The sequence below is a fragment of the Rhipicephalus microplus genome, chromosome 4 (assembly GCF_043290135.1).
Source record: "Rhipicephalus microplus isolate Deutch F79 chromosome 4, USDA_Rmic, whole genome shotgun sequence".
In the NCBI taxonomy this organism is placed as follows: Eukaryota; Metazoa; Arthropoda; class Arachnida; order Ixodida; family Ixodidae; genus Rhipicephalus; species Rhipicephalus microplus.
In genome coordinates this window covers 61,677,366-61,694,565 of record NC_134703.1, presented here as the reverse complement: position 1 = coordinate 61,694,565, position 17,200 = coordinate 61,677,366, and the positions used below count along the sequence as shown (strand labels likewise).

Genomic DNA, 17,200 nt, shown 5'->3' with positions numbered 1-17,200 from the left:
AACCCTGCAGCGGTGTCCTCTTGCATTTTACGTTGGGCGGATGGTTAGCATAGCCGCGGGAGATCGGCGTGGCCTCGGCGACTGAAGAATCACTTGGAAAAGCGATGAAAACTTCAAGTGGTGTTTGAGCCAAATTTCAAAAGGTGTATTTAGTATAGGTACAGTTGTTTTTAGTACAAAGTACACCTCGTGAAATCGGGAACACAGAAGATACAGGCAGTGAAGGGCCAAGTTTGTCAACAGATAGTAAATGCTATATTGCCTCGAGGGAGCGATCATTCCAAGTTAACTGGTATTCAATAATAAATGATGCACTCTTGTTCAAATTGGAGGTACAATGAGACTCAGTGGAGAAAAAAAAAGATACGCTCATTAAAACTCACCGTATACGGTAAGCTTTAATGACATATATGTCATATATGCCATTTATGACTTATATGTCATAAATTAAACTGCGCTTCATTTATGATATCGGAAGGTGTGTCTACACCTTCCGATATCATAATTTTTAAATTAGTATCCACAGTGTATACTAATTTTTATTAGTATACACTGTGGATCCACGACTGATCATGCACTATGTGCACAATGCGACGCACCTCTTCGTAGACTTGTCCAATATATATCAAGGGCACTGTCATAGGGTCACACCCATAACTGTCTTGCTGTGGTTATATTTTTATTCATGTATTAGTTATAACTTTGTTAAATAATCACAAATATACTGTACTTTTTTGCTTGATGGAAGGAAGAGGACTTGTCTAGACAAAATTTCAAATGCTCTCTGGGACAAAAAAAAAATGGAAGAAAGCACTGCAGCTTCCATTGAAACAGGCGTCGGGAATGTTGCAACTATCCAGCCTTATTTTGTTACTGCCATTTTAAAGGAACATTTCCAAACAATCTGAATGTACTATCGTTATGTGTTAACTGGGGACTTGAAGCATTGCCCAGTTTTTGTGAACACGTGTCAATTTCGATTGCACTAAGGTCCGATCCGTTAGCTGTCTCAGTACAATCTACGATATTAACATATGACATTGCTTTCGGCTACGAGAAACTAGAGATATGGTGACAGTTTCAAGGCGTAGCAATTACATCGCTTTATTCGCACGCTCATACCCCTCTTTTAATGCTCTGGGACACACCCGCTTCTTCAGTTCTGACGGCTTAAGCGTTTTGTGAGCGCTACTGTGAGGGCTTTCATTGCCGCCTGGTTCGTCGCACGCGAAAGTTCGATCTACTTCAAGTTGGCTCGGATATTTGGCCTTCTAACAATGGGGGCTCACTTGGCCGTACTTCTCCGCTTGTGTGTTACGTGATCTCGTTCAGCAGCTCGATCTTTTTGAACGAATTCGTTCTTGTGCATGCGCATACCTCAATTTTGTCACGCTCTAAGCCTCTCTCGAAGCGAAATTTCCGCCCCACTGCGCCTATTTCTTCAGTTAACCCACTGTATCGTTTTTCTTTCTTTTTTAAAAAATTCCAAACCAAACAACCGCATTTCCGCGTCCCGGACGTGACGGTCGGAACCAGCAATTCGCGTGTGCGAACGAGCTATACAAACCTTTCGTTGTTACGAACTGCCCAACGGACAATATTCCGTTATAATTCCCACGGTGGTTTCACCGTTATTCGACGAAAAGCGAAGGCAAGAACATACAAACAGACAAAAAAGATAGACTGCGAACTTGGAAGCACGTCTACATGTCGTCGGCCCACGAAATGTTTGGGTGCCGACGTCACTAGTGGCCCCCTTTCTTTCATCTCGCTTTCCTCGTTAAGAAAGTGAGAGAGGGTGGTGGACGACCTCCCCGCCAGCCTTTGCCAGCTGTGGTCTGTCGGTTCAGGAAGCACAGCCTCCCACTGGACTTGCGAGAGAGGTGCCGCAGAGAAGGAGCGGCATGGAAGGGTCACCCACTGCTGGGCTGTCCGAGAGCGGCCGATTCAAAACACACGCACGCTCGCTCATATCTCGTGCGAAAGGGGCCACAGTTGTAGCGGACGAGTACGGGACGGGCCGTTGTTGTAGTTTTGTGTGGGCAGAGAAGATAGCCCGAGACCAGCCGGCTATACACGCGGAGAGGAGGCGGCGACGCTGGCGGGGAACTCCTCGGGATAAGGTGCTCCGTCTTAATTTCTCGCTGTGTTTTCTTAACGGGACATCGTCAAGTTGCTCTCTTCTTCGCTCAACGTGCGTCGCTCGAATCGGCGCGCGTGGCCCGGCGTCCGCATCGGCGAGCCGTCACGCTCCCGCCGCCTCGGCTGTGCACCCGTTTTGACTGGCTCTCACCTGAAGCGCACGCTTTCCGTGCCGTCGTGCTTGTCCTTGCGGCGTCGCCAGTCATCTACTCTCGTGTGCCGGTGCGGCGATAAGAGAATGTGAGTATGCGCACGGCTTCTTCGTTCCTGCTTTCACTGCGCGCGGTGCAATGTACGCGCGCGCCAGAGTGTTTCTGTCGCGTCTGAATGTGTTCGAGATTAGAAGTGGAATGCGGGGATGCAAGGTTACTGAGAACATATTGAAACAAATCTAACTGTGCGTAGTCTGAAAGTAAGCAGCTAGGACGAGTGGATTTCTAACGGAGAAATTAAAACGGCGACTTGGGTATCACAGCATTATGACTGAAGCGAGTCACATGTACTGTCTTTCTTGGTAGCTAACTGTCCTGCACAGTATGATTTTATTTCGTTCATTTCTTAGGCAAAGGTAAATTTGTTGCGACCAAAAATGATAATGAGGTTACGAAATTTGTGTGCGTGCTTGAACCTTGCATGTTTGTATTCTGTTATGTCTCAGTTTAAAGGTGCAAGAATAACTCAGCTTGCAGGTATACTTATAGATCAATTTCCTTACGGAGCAGTTATCTTTCTATAGATCGCTTGAAATTTGATTATTTAGTTGGAACAAAGTTGACATCGAAGCGTAGGATTCTATTAGTCTCCCAATTTCTCCAACAATTTCTTTCGCGGTTGGGTCACTATCTCCTCGTTGTTACGCTTAAAGGCGAAATTAAAGTATTCAACGTAGAAGTTCTGTATGCTAGCGCTTTATTACACTCCAACGGGTGAACCATCGCCTTTTTCAAACCGCACTTATTTAGAACCGCGGTATATAACATAAAAAATTGGTGGATCGCCCTTGCCAGTTCAATCATGGTTAAAGGAAAATTGGGTTAGGAATCGGCCGATTAGAACCATTTTCTGCGTTCGTACGGTCGCTGTAAGTCCTCTAGTGGACCTATTTGTTCTTTACCCCGTCGCTTCACCTTTTCAGGCTTGTGCACGGAATCCTCGCGGTGACAGCGCTGGTGCTTTCGCCGCTCATTGTGACACACTCAGAGGCAAGGATACGGGACGATCCGAACCAGCCGTTTGCTCACACAAGGACCGGCTTAGTTCGCGGCATTCGCCTAAACGTCGGCCACCGACCCGTCGACGCTTTCTACGGTATACCTTACGCCGAGCCGCCCGTCGGTTATCTAAGGTTCCGTAAGCCTCGACCCGCGTTGCCTTGGAAAGGCATTTACTACGCCACGCACAAGAGACCTCCGTGTTCGCAGAAGTCTTGGGAACTCACGCAGGGATTCACCATTGACGCTTCCAACACGACCGAGGACTGTCTGCATTTGAACGTGTGGACGGCCGCCCGCTATTGCTTCCACCCCAACATCGGACTGTGCACAACTAAAGCCGTCATGGTGTTTTTCCACGGCGGCGGCTTTCAGTTCGGCGGCAACAGTTACTCCGTCTACGACGCTCGCTATTTGGCCCTGTTCGGCGACGTCGTCGTGGTGGTGCCCAATTACAGGCTCAACGTGTTCGGTTTCCTGAACGCCAATGTTTCCGACGCACCGGGAAACATGGGCATGTACGATCAGATCCTGGCCCTTGAATGGGTACAGAAGAACATCGCCATGTTCGGCGGGGACCCTAATCGAGTGACGCTGTTCGGCCAGAGCGCCGGCTCAGTTTCCATAGGCTACCACCTGCTCTCTCCGCTGACGAGGGGCCTCTTCAAGAGAGTCATCATGCAGAGCGGTACTCCTTACTGGAAGGTTCCCGACAACACCTTCACGGGCAAGCTGAAGGTTCAGCAACTGGCCGTCGGCCTAGGCTGTCCCGTCGGTGAAAGGGGCAACGTTCTGGCCGAACCCACGAAGGTCATCGACTGCATTCGTTCCAGGAGCCGCACAAGCATATACCGGGCCATGAAAGACGTGTTCGGCGTCGAAGAGCACTACATGATCCCGGCATACTACAGCGAATTCCTGCCGTTCGAGCCCGTGCTGGCCACAGAGAGGGGTCAGTTCCATGACGTCGACCTCATGATCGGCAACGTCCGGAACGAAGGTACCGGCATCGTGGACCACTTCTTCTGGAAGATATTCAACTTCAAGGATTACAGCAAGATCACCGTGGACGAGATATGGTTCTACAGCCTGCTGGTGTTCCGCGTCATTCTGGGAAAGAATCCGGCGCCCATCCGCGAGCTGTACCTGAGCGACCTGAACGAGACGGACTCGTGGATGGCGCTGAACCGTCTGTCCGACGCCGTCGGAGACTTCAGCCTCATCTGCCCATCGCAGCTGTTCGCCGAGGCGTACGCCAAGCGCAAGAACAACGTGTACTTCTATATATTCAACCACAGACCTTCGTTCAGCGTCTACCAGCCGTGGACTGGCGTGGCGCACGGAGACGAGCTCGGCTTTGTGTTCGGCTTCCCGCTCCTCTATCCGCAACACTCGACCGATGAAGAGAAGATCCTGTCCAGAAGGATGATGCGCATATGGTCGACGTTTGCGAGAACTGGGTGAGCACATACATTATTTTTATTAAGATTCAGTATAGAGGTTCCTGCTATTAAGGATGCTGATAGACAGAGAGACTCCTATATTAGAAAAGCACGTTTTTGCCGGCTTGTATATTACTGCTGGCATGCTACTTCGTGTAGGGATGATGTATGATATTAAACGATTCCAGAGGAAACTTAAAAAAAGCAATCAAAATAAAAAATACGAACAAGTATAAAATGTGCTAGTGGAACTGATAGCAATATTTGCAACTAGGATGTCAAGTGACTTTAGGCATTTTTATGTGAAATATATTCCATTATTGAAGCTTTTTAACTGGGCCATTAACTGAGAGGTAATTAAATAGTGACTCGAAACCTCATCGCTGTTGAGAATGGTTAGGGAGTAGACCTGACATGCTGCGTAACGTTAATAGATTGCGGCAGATCATGTCCATTTGTCGCTCAGGCGATTGTCTCGGTCGTCGCAGTGCACGGACACAATAATAATATTTGCTCCAGTGTCTCTACAGGCGGCCAGATTTTTCAAAACCAAGGTAAGCAAGATAGAACAGTTTTTTGTTGAGGACCTCTTTTCAATATATATATAGTTTATGCTGGGATCAAAACAACTGCCCTGTTAAGTGCAGAAGGTTGTAGTCGCTGAACTTAGCTTAGCCCATCAAAATGAAAAAAAAAAGTCTTTCTTTCTTTCTTTCTTTCTTTCTTTCTTTCTTTCTTTCTTTCTTTCTTTCTTTCTTTCTTTCTTTCTTTTTTGCTTTCTTTCTTTCTTTCTTTCTTGCTTGCTTGCTTGCTTAATTGAACAATTAGCCATATCACGATATACATCGTAAGCCGTGGCCTCCAGATTGATATTATATATCTCTGACACATTAACGTACACGAAAGGTGCGGTAGAAGTAGTGCTTGTCCCAAGTTATTTCAGCCTCAGCTACAGGGAGTCGAAACCACAACCTCGTATTCAGCGCAAAGATGCCGTAATTGATGAGCTACTGGGGCAGTATAAGTATATACCGAACTAAAGAAGTATCATCCTGCTGGGTCTTACAGTGTTCGAAAGGATGCCAGATAACTGTAGCCGGAGGCAGTGAAAGAAAAGGAAACGCTTGTGGAAGAAGAACAATGGCGCGTAGAATAAAATAGCACCGCATAACCGCGCTGAGAAGGCCCCGTTATGATATGAAACGACCGAGGTAACGTCCATAGCACGATGAAACAATAGCGTCATATTCTTTGTTGGTGTAAATATAGCGCTGGCATGAGTGAAAACATATATAGAGAGAACGCCGTGCAGGACATTGTCCCTTCCGCAGCTTTTTGTCTATATATCGCCGCAAGTCGGCCCAGTAGCTGCGTTTAAGTAAAACGTGAAATGCATAAAACACGAATGGAAGCCACGGTCTTTCGGTTGTGGCCGTCACACATTTTTGGTGTGGCGTTATTGTGGCATTATATACTCAGTGAAGGTATATTCAATGTTTGAAACGTTCTATTTTTGGTCGCTGCCGGTGTTGTTCCTGTGTCTGTGTGCCTGCAAAAAGGAAAAAGGAGTGCGAAATGAGGAAGTTGAGGCGTTAGTTCCTGTTAGTTGTCCTGCACGGGGGGGCAGTGTTTTCATCTTGGCCATGTAACCAACCCTTATGTAACAAGCGGAGATGTTCTTCGATATGCAACTTTTTCTACACTTGCTCTGTTATTGGCGCATTCATTTCACTGTCGAGCAACGAACATGGCCAGTAACCCCGATAGATTAACTTGTATAGCACCAGCCGCAGTGACATCCAACACTTGCGTGTATAGTTTCTTTTATATTATATTTTTCCCACCTCCACGAACACTTGTATACCTTCGTGTGCAAGTATAGTTTTGCTCGCAAAAGTGAACTCGACATTACATTGCGGAAGATCCGTGCACCACGGAAACGTATGACAGCGTATATCCTCTCTGGTGGACAGATTTGGGTCGAGTGATCCACAATGCTTTGTGTAATCTACAATGTGAATAATCTCTTGTCACGTACCATACTTGCCTCATATACTATACCCCTCTTACATCTATGTGTGGAAGCTGGCTCTTTGATATCTGTTTGCTCAGGGTATAGTAACAGCGATGCTAGGCTGAAAGTGGTTGAGGTTTCGCAATGATATACGGCTGCATATTAATTTTAACAGCGAGGCTGTTATTAGTCGAACGTTTCATGGCCGGGGGCCATCGTAGATCGCGGTGAGATTTAACCATAGTAGGCAAAAGTCCGATTGCGGATATGCGCCACGTCCACTACTGCTGCCGCCACTTTTCCCACTTCGTTCGCCCACTTCATTCCACCTAGTTCCCCGTCCATACCCACTATATATATATATATATATATATTGTAAGCACATTCCAAGCATTTGATCGTTCTCACTTGCACATACCCATCATCATCGTTCTCACTTGCACATACCCATCATCATCGTTCTCTCTCTTGGTGTGGTTCTGAGCCGAGCCAGACATCGCAGAATAAACGCTTCTGCTCGCCCTGCCTGCTCGCCGTACCTAGTCTGCCTGCGTCTTTCAGAGTGGTGGAAGTGCCGGGGTAAGATCCCGACGTCCTCCTACGTTCATTTCCCACCTGGAGCTCCGATCTGGTCGCCGATTGCACCCAGCCACCCACACAGGTATGCAGACATCGGACCTAACGCCTAGCCCTAACGCTACAGCCCCTACGCCGGCGGCTGCCCGCTCTTCATCTACTGTCACCAGCCCTCAGCGCGAACCGCCCGTGTTCGCGGGTCTTCGCGGTGACGACGTCGAGGAATGGCTTGACCTTTACAACCGTGTGGGTTCAGCCAATCGATGGACCGAAGCAGAGAAACTGAGCTACCTTCCTTTCTATTTGACCAGCGTAGCCAAAACCTGGTATTTTAATCACGAAACTGACTTCGTTGATTGGTCGACCTTTGCCAACAAACTGCGACAAATATTCGGATGCTCATCGGGTCGTTCCGAAGCCGCGAAACAGAAGCTGGCTGTGCGTCTACAACTGGCACATGAGTCGTACACTTCGTATATCGAGGATGTTTTGGCCCTCTGTCGCCGTGCGAATAAAGACATGACGGAAGATGAGCGCGTTCGCCACATCCTTAAAGGAATCGGCCCAATCGCATTCAACGCCTTGGCTGTTGGCAATCCCGCTACGGTTAACGACGTCATTTCGACATGCCAACGCCTTGACCAGTTGCAGTCCCTTCGGCTTCAACAAGACAGTGATCCACGCCTGATGCCTCCCTCTGAATTAAAAACCCTTATCCGCACAATTATCCGGGAAGAACTTCGAGACCTTGAACAGCAGCGGTCCACTGTCGCCTCCGCTCCGTCTCCACCATTCGACCTGCGGAATCTTGTTAAGCAGGAGTTAGCGGCAATGGCGACACCGACATCCCCGGTCGCTCCGCCAGCACGCCCGATGCCCACATACGCCGATGTGACGCCCAGGTCGACACCGGCAGCACCGGTTGTTCAAACGGTAATGCCCACATATGCGGAGATCGCTGCGATTCCGCCTGCTCCCGGGGCATCTAGCTCTACGGATACTGCTAGTAGCCATTTGGCTGCTATGCGAGGTGGAATGACTGCTGCACCCTTGTATCCTCAGTGGCGTCAATCCCGTCCTGTTTGCTTTTACTGCGGTATACGAGGCCACATTTCTCGTTACTGCCGTCGCCGCCAGCAAGAGGAACGACGAGGCTATGCTGAGTTCGAACGAGACCGGTTCCGAAGACCAGATCTTTATGCTCCAGACACCTACCCGTCCGCGCAGTACCGGTCTCCGTCTCCTCCAGTGTCCCCTCGTCAACATCAGGAATACCGCTCCTCCAGACGACGCTCTCCATCGCCCTATCGCCGCTCCGCATCGCCACTTCGTCCAATCATCTCCCGTCCTGTTGACCAATCTTCGGAAAACTAAGGATTGCAGTTTTTGGAGGGAAAACTGCGTCCCGTCGACCAACAAAAATACCTCCTGTTCGCCCAGCTAATATGTTGTCAGTGACTATTGAAGGTATTCCTGTGCAAGCTCTCGTTGACACCGGTGCAACCACTTCTGTTTTGCGTAGTGACTTGTGCTCGCGCCTCCGTAAAGTCAGAACGCCCTATGTGGGACCTGTGTTGCGTGGGGCAAATAACGTGCTGATTCAACCTGACGGACAGTGTACGGCTCGTGTTTCTATTGATGGTATACGTCACCACATCGAGATGATTGTGTTGCCCACGTGCATTCATGAACTTATCCTTGGTTGGGACTTTCTGCATTCTGCTTCCGCTGTTATATCCTTTAAAGAGAACGTCATTCACATAACGGATACAACGGATGCGCCCATTCCAGTTTCATCACCCTCGATCTCCAACTTGGTCATTGTTGAAGACTGCGTCCTGCACCCTGGTCACGAACACGTGATAGCTGTCGCATCTACCCAAGTAACCGACGGTGATGCACTTGTGGCTCCTTCGTTTCGCTGCACCTCCCGTGGAATTCTCGTCGCCTCTTGCCTCCTCCGGTTTTCCTCTGGCTGCGCTTTTCTGCCCGTTTCTAACACAACTGCAGAATCTGTGCTGCTGCCCAAGGGAATGACAGTGGCAAAGATTGACTTCTCTCCATTGACCTCCATCGCGACACTCTGCCCGTCTTCGTCACCAGTACCAGCTCCAGGTTCACGTTCTTTCCCTTTTCGACCTGTCATTGGTTCAGACCTCACACCAAAACAGTCTGAAGCACTATTGGCCCTTTTGGCTAAGCACAAAGCCTGCTTTGATAGCTGTACCACAACACTGAGTCAGACTTCCGCGGCTGTACATCGCATTGAAACCGACGGTTCTCGTGTGATACGCCGTCGCCCATATCGGGTTTCGCAATCAGAGAGAGAAATAATTGAAAAAGAAGTGAACGAGATGCTATCGCGAAATATAATACGACCTTCTTCGAGTTCCTGGGCATCTCCAGTCGTTTTAGTTAAAAAGAAGGATGGCTCTGTTCGTTTTTGCATTGACTACCGCGCGTTAAATAAGATCACACGCAAGGACGTATATCCTATGCCTAGAATTGATGACGCTTTAGACACACTGCAAGGGGCGAACTATTTTTCGAGCCTTGACTTACGATCAGGTTACTGGCAAATCCCCATGAACGAGGCTGACAAAGAAAAAACTGCATTTGCCACACCGGACGGCCTTTATGAATTTAATGTAATGCCATTCGGCTTGTGCAACGCTCCAGCCACGTTTGAGCGAATGATTGATACTGTTCTTCGTGGCCTAAAATGGAAGACCTGCCTCTGTTACTTAGATGATATCGTTGTTTTTTCAAGTACCTTTGCCCAACATCTTCAACGATTAGACGAGGTGCTACAATGTCTCTCCAAGGCTGGCCTTCAGATAAATACAAAGAAGTGTACATTTGCCAGCAAAAGCATCAAAGTCCTCGGTCACGTCGTTTCCAAAGACGGAATCCAACCAGATCCCGAGAAGATCGCAGCTGTGCTACAGTTCCCTCGACCGTCCAACCAAAAGACGTTGCGCAGCTTTCTTGGTCTCGCGTCCTATTTTCGTCGCTTTATACGCAACTTTGCTACCTTAGCGGCTCCGCTAAATAAGTTATTGGCCACTGGTGCTCCTTTCTCATGGTCCAACGACTGCGAATCTGCATTTGAAATTTTGAAAGAACGCCTGACTTCCGGACCAGTGCTGCGCCACTTCGATGAGAGAGCGCCTACCATACTCCATACTGACGCAAGCGCACAAGGCATTGGAGCAGTCCTTCTGCAGCGTGATTCCACCTCTAAAGAGCAGGTTGTGGCCTACGCTAGCCGGACTCTGTCAACAGCTGAGCGGAATTACACCATCACGGAGCAGGAGTGCTTGGCTATCGTATGGTCGATACAGAAATTCCGCCCGTATCTCTACGGTCGGCACTTCACCATCATCACCGACCACCACGCACTCTGTTGGCTTTCATCAATGAAGAATATGTCAGGACGTCTTGCGCGCTGGATACTGCGCTTACAAGAGTACGACTTTACAGTTACGTACAAGTCTGGCAAATGTCATCATGATGCCGACGCGCTGTCCCGGTGCCCACTTTCGCTCTCTCGTGACAATACGTCCACCGCATCGCGTTCGAATGACTCTGACACCCAGCTTGCCTCACAACACGTATCGCTCGCATCGCTGGATCCAATGCAGCTATCTTCGAACTCCGATTTACGTTCACTTCAGCTGGCAGATTCCTACTGTCGGTCTTTCATTGATCGCCTTCGCGGTGTCACTAAACCACCCAACAGCCGCTTGCGACGCCAGCTTCGACAATTTCGCCTTCAGGACGGTGTGCTTAAGCGCTACATTTACCATCCCACCGGTAACAAGTGGGTGCCAGTTCTTCCCCGCTGCCTTCGTCTTCGAGTTTTGGAAGCATTCCACGATGATATTGCTGCCGGTCATCTAGGCTTCCACAAGACCTACGATCGCATCAAGACGCGCTGCTTCTGGCCTGGCTTGTCCACAACGGTGGCCAAATACGTGGGCTCGTGCGCGTTGTGTCAGCACCGCAAGCGATCCACATCCCCGCCTGCTGGTTTCCTTCAGCCTCTTCCCTGTCCCACCACACCATTCGAATTTGTCGGAATAGACTTGTATGGTCCTTTGCCGTTGACACCTTCCGGTCACCGTTGGATCGTCACTGCAGTCGACCATCAAACAAGATACGCCGAGACTTCACCTCTTCATTCTGCTACCGCCACAGAAATCGCCAATTTTTTCTTGAACTCCATCGTCTTGCGCCACGGAGCCCCTCGCGTCCTTTTGAGTGACCGTGGCAAAGCCTTCCTTTCCAAGGTCCTGGATGAAGTCCTGCAGGCGTGCAATACAGTGCATAAAACCACTTCTACATACCATCCGCAAACGAATGGCCTTACCGAGCGCTTCCACCGAACACTCTCTGACATGATATCGATGTACTTGCATCCTGACCACAAAAATTGGGATAACATTTTACCGTTTGTCACCTTCGCATACAATACTGCGGTACAACGATCAACTGGCTACAGCCCGTTTTTTCTCGTGTACGGCCGATCTGCCTCCTCGGTCTTCGACACGGCATTTTTCTTTGCACCGGCTCCAAGCAGTACCTCGCTCCCAGAAGAGTTCGCAGCCCGAGTCACACAATGCCGTGAAATTGCTCGCAAAAACACGGAAGCAACCCAAAAGGAGAGAAAACATCGCTGTGATAAAAAACGACGCGACGTGGCCTTTAATGCTGGCGATAAGGTTTTACTACGGACCCCGGTTCGAGCGTCGGGCCTTTGCGAGAAATTTCTTCACCGGTATGTTGGCCCATACACCGTTGTACGACAGACATCTCCAGTTAACTACCTCGTCACCCCGCTTCAGTCTGTCACTGACCGCCGTCTGCGCAGCACGCAAATAGTTCACGTCTCACGCATGAAGCCTTTTGTTACTCGTTCGGCCGATCTCTGACTGGCGGCCAGGTTGGCCGCTTCGCAGAGGGGGGGGGAAATTGTAAGCACATTCCAAGCATTTGATCGTTCTCACTTGCACATACCCATCATCATCGTTCTCACTTGCACATACCCATCATCATCGTTCTCTCTCTTGGTGTGGTTCTGAGCCGAGCCAGACATCGCAGAATAAACGCTTCTGCTCGCCCTGCCTGCTCGCCGTACCTAGTCTGCCTGCGTCTTTCAATATATATATATATATATATATATATATATATATATATATATATATATATATATATATATATATATATATATATATATATATATATATATATATATATATATATATATATATATATATTCTGCTCACAGTTGGTAATTTTTTCATCCACTTTTCTTTCTTCTTATTTACATTCCATTGGTTTTAATAACTTCCCCTGTACATTCCTTGGCATTACTGTCTGTTATATCTCATATATATATATATATATATATATATATATATATATATATATATATCACAAGAAGAGAAACAAACGGCATCTAGCATAAAGCGTCACGTCAGATTGCTGCCGAAACAACGAGGGCCAAGTGTCCCGCTGCCGAAGACGATAAACGCTCGATTGACTGGAGTTTCAAGGTCAGCGCTTCTTTCTATCTAGAGACAAGAGGGAAAAAATTATTGCCGACTAAATGCGCGCGGGGTTACTGCGGATACCCCCGTTGAACGGGCGATAGCGTGGTTTCTTACAGATTAGGACGCTCGCTGAAAAAAAAAATAAACGTCCCCACACGTACACAGATGACAGAACGAAAAGAAAGAGAGGAAAACAGACGGAGCGAATCGCTTCGACTTCCGCGACGAGATTTCCTTCTTCCAGAAAGACGGAAGCCCACGAGAGATTGAGCCTGCAGACGGAATCGTACACAGATGGGTTCTGCTTTACTTTCGCTACTGCGTTTCAGACCGCGACGTTTATTTCTTATTTCTTTTTTATCTTTCTTCATCTTTCCCTTGCGGCGGCTAGCATAAAGTGTTGCTTTATAACAGCAGCCAAAAGTTGGCGGGCGACTGCCCCGCCACAGACAGGAAATACCGCCTCTGAAAATCTCCGAGTAAGTAGACCACAGCCGCAAAGCTGTACAGGGAGGAAGCGAGATGGGGGAGGGGAAACAGCAGATATACGGGAAACGTGGTCGTATATGTACCAAGTTGATCGTTCGGAAAGAACAAGCCTTTAAAACGAGCGATTTCCACATTTCGTGCCGTGAAAACGCTCTCATTATGATGGCGCCGCCGGTATTTGCTGTTTAACGGCTACATTATCCATCGCGTAATCTCCTAATGAGCGCCGAATTGTTGGTTTGCGCACAACGGAGTGCGTTTCTTTCTGTGCGCGTGGGGTCCTTTTGCGAAATTAATTTGATTGCGGTGTTCGCAGATTGCGTATACGGCCGGGTTGCGCAGTATTCGAAAGACGTTCTCGCTCTTTTTTTTTTTTTACAGGCCAATCTCCCTGTGAAAATGCAATGTAGGCATTGTAACATGTACTTAAATAAGGACCAAGTGCGTAGGACTCACGCTGTACTTGTTCAGAAGCGAACAACTCAGCCCATTTTGATGTTGGAATTATCGCCAGCGAAATCGGTGTTCCGATTGCAAAGATCACACACAAATCTAAATTCTTGTGACTTCGGCCAAAGTAATAAACCTTATAAGTTACAACGAAACAGAACACCTTGAAATACACCGTAACATCGTGAACATTTGCGGATGATGCCAACGAAAAGTTTAAGAAGTGCCAAAATGCGCGTTATATAAGTATAATATGGTCTAAAGTATCGTTCGCACCTGCTGTCATTTATTCTTGTTTATGTATCGTCCCCCTTTCTAAGCTTACGAAAGCAATCGAATATTTACTGATTTTCTTTCTATCTCCACTTTTCCCTTTTTTATATCAATACTATAGCCTCTTTCATATGAAAGTAAAATTATTATCAGAACGATGCCTCTTTGAATCGGAAATAATCTCACATGCGTTGCAATGTTGATGATGAAGAAGACTATTAGTGATAAAGTACCCGCGTAGACTTCTTACGTTTAAGTAATAGGCTAATCAAAGTGTTACGGTCGTTATGCGGCAGAGTGCGGATTGTGCGCAATAAAGAAAACGAACAAAAACACGTCTATACCTCGGAGATTTTTTTCCTGGCTTGCTGGTTGCGTAAACTACGTTAACCCGTTATACCTGTACGTTAGCTGGCTTGTTTTTTTTTTTTTGGGGGGGGGGCGTGGCAAGGGGACAAGTTAACGACATTCTTATTCTTACAGTTGTCGTTTTGTCAGACTGCACCCTATAGATAGCTTCCTTATATAAGCTCGGCGCTTGGACTAGTACAAGCATACAAAGCTTCGAAGTCCAGGCACTGAAAAAAGTATACTCGGCTTAAGCGAATATTGAGCTTAAGTTAGTTGCGAGAAAAAATCTCTAGTGAAAGATTCCAGATCAAGTTTGATCAGATAGACGTTATTAGAGACTTCTAATTTGGATACGCCAACAATGCTTGCGTACGCAAGTCCTTACGTTCGGTTGTGCTATTCGGTGTGACTGTCGAATAGAAGAAGGCGAATACATGAACTTCTGTGACGCCGGAACGAGGAAACCCAACATCTCGTGGTTCTCGACAGAGTCTTTTAGGAAAGAGCGAGGATGACACCCAAGAAAGAAAACGAACAAAAGAAAAAAAACGCCTATATTGGAGTCTCAGTGTCGGGAACGCAAGCCTATACGTTCCTTTGTATTCCACAGTGTGTTTGTGTGTTTTCGCTTTTATCCCGCTCTCTTTCTTTCATTCCCTTTCCTTACTTTTCTGTCTCTCATTTCCTCTTCCCCAGTGCAGGATAGCAAACCAGACACTGGCTTTCTGGTTAACTTCCTGCCTTTCTTCATACCATATATATATATATATATATATATATATATATATATATATATATATATATATATATATATATATATATATATATATATATATATATATATATATATATATATATATATATATATATATATATATAATGGGTGTGGCTGAGAGAACGAAGGAGCGCAAGAGTGTGATTACCTAAACGCAAGTGTTCTTGCATTCAGCCCTGTTGGGTATGTGTCCACCGCGGCGACTATATTTGAACACGCAATTTCGTGCCCATGAACAGAACGTTCCCGCGATTCAGCCATTCTTATAGCCGCGTCTGCCAACGTGGCTTTTCATGGTCTTTACAACAGACAGAGGCGACGCTATAACGATGTATGGCTCACTACCTTCTCTTCCATCCTTCCACTTTCAGGAAGCCGCCGACTGTGGGAGGCCAACTTTGGCCGAGGTTCACTCGTGACCACGCTTTCCACCTGAACATCAACCTCAAGAACTACTCTCACGGCATCGACTTTCGGAAGAAGCTGTGCTCCTTCTGGAGAAAGTATCTCGTTCCCACTGGTTACTGGTGACCGTGGCCCTTCACTCTCAACGGACCCCAGCGCACATCCATCCTGTGTACAGCTCTTTCTCTCATGCTCTATGTCATGTCGTTGAACTTGTTACAAATCTGTAAATATATATAGTAAAGTACAAAACATTAAACCAAATGTGTAACCGCACGGCTTACGCCATGAGACCGCAGTTGCCATCATACGCAATTTAGAACATCTGTGTGAGTCTGATTATGCTTTTTTTTCTGCCCCCCCTACCCCCTTTGTTTTTGCGGGGTTGTAAAAAGAATGGCCGAGTGCGTTATAGGCTGTGTGCTCATGCAGACGCACCATGACGCCGGTGCGGTAGCAAATTTTGTTCCTCAGAAAGACAAGTGCGAAAAGTGTACAGCAAGCGGGGATTTCCTCCCAAAGTTGCTCATAAGTTTCAAGCTCTTATTGGTGCTGCGACATGAGTTCGGGCAGCGTGATCAGCCGAGTGACGCAGCCTGGCATTTCTTTTCGGAGCGTGGAGGCCTTTGGGGTGGGGTTGGGGGGGGGGGGGGGTTCATCCATGCTTTTTGTATGTTCCAGGGTGCGTTTGTATACGAGCGTGTGTGAAAATTTTCGGGAAATAATTTTATTTCCTCCCCTCACTATTTCCTGGCTACGCCAGTGATAGCAGTACTTTTTTGATAAGATGGTGTTCAAACTGTCGTCGTGGTGGATAGAACTTGCTCGTAAGGGTTAGGTAAATTTCCAGCTTTCAGCTCCTGCATTATAAGGTAAACATGCCCTTTCGTGTTGCAGTCACTATTGGTGTCGTGTTGGCCGACAGAGATCAAATACCCGGTCATAAGTGAACTGATTATACTTTAACAACAGTGACGTGAAAAATATCTTGACTCACTTCCTCCTTGTCGAGGCAGAAGAGAACTTTCTACATCGGCTTCTTCTGGAAACTGTGTCTGGGTTTCTGCGCAGATACAGAAATGTTCCCCGGAACGCAGTGCCGTTTACGATAGCGAGTGTGCAGTGGTGCAACGAGTTCATCACGAGTGCGTTAACTTGAAGCACTTTCTTCTTGCATGACCGGTTGTTTGCTTTTTTTTTTGGCAGACTTTGTGATACTACGGGAAGATCGGTGGACTGCCCAGCTTCCGTATTTAAAACCGCAGTGTGACCGAATACATGCGAATAACTTTAATTAAATGTCCTCCAAGTTAGTTGGACGGACAAAAGGTCCCGCTTATGTGACGGCCAATACAGGACTTCTGGTGAATTACTTATTATAATAATTATTTTTTTTTCATTAACGCAGCGGCTTCCTGGGTTGAGGAAGCCGCAACGCGAACGAAAAAAATAATTAATAAGGACAAGCAAAGAGCACCAGGCAACACCGTGCCTACTCGGCGAATTATTCTTCACAT

The 17,200-nt window shown here is 47.3% G+C and overlaps 1 protein-coding gene across 1 annotated transcript; it reads left to right on the top strand.

Annotated features, from left to right (window-relative positions):
* The first annotated feature begins 814 nt into the window (after positions 1-814).
* Positions 815-15,959, top strand: LOC119172046 (acetylcholinesterase-1). The gene is made up of 3 exons (XM_075892853.1): positions 815-2,382; positions 3,278-4,813; positions 15,650-15,959. Coding segments are annotated over exons 1-3 (1,698 nt in total). The 5' UTR covers positions 815-2,380; the 3' UTR covers positions 15,810-15,959.
* Positions 15,960-17,200: the final 1,241 nt, after the last annotated feature.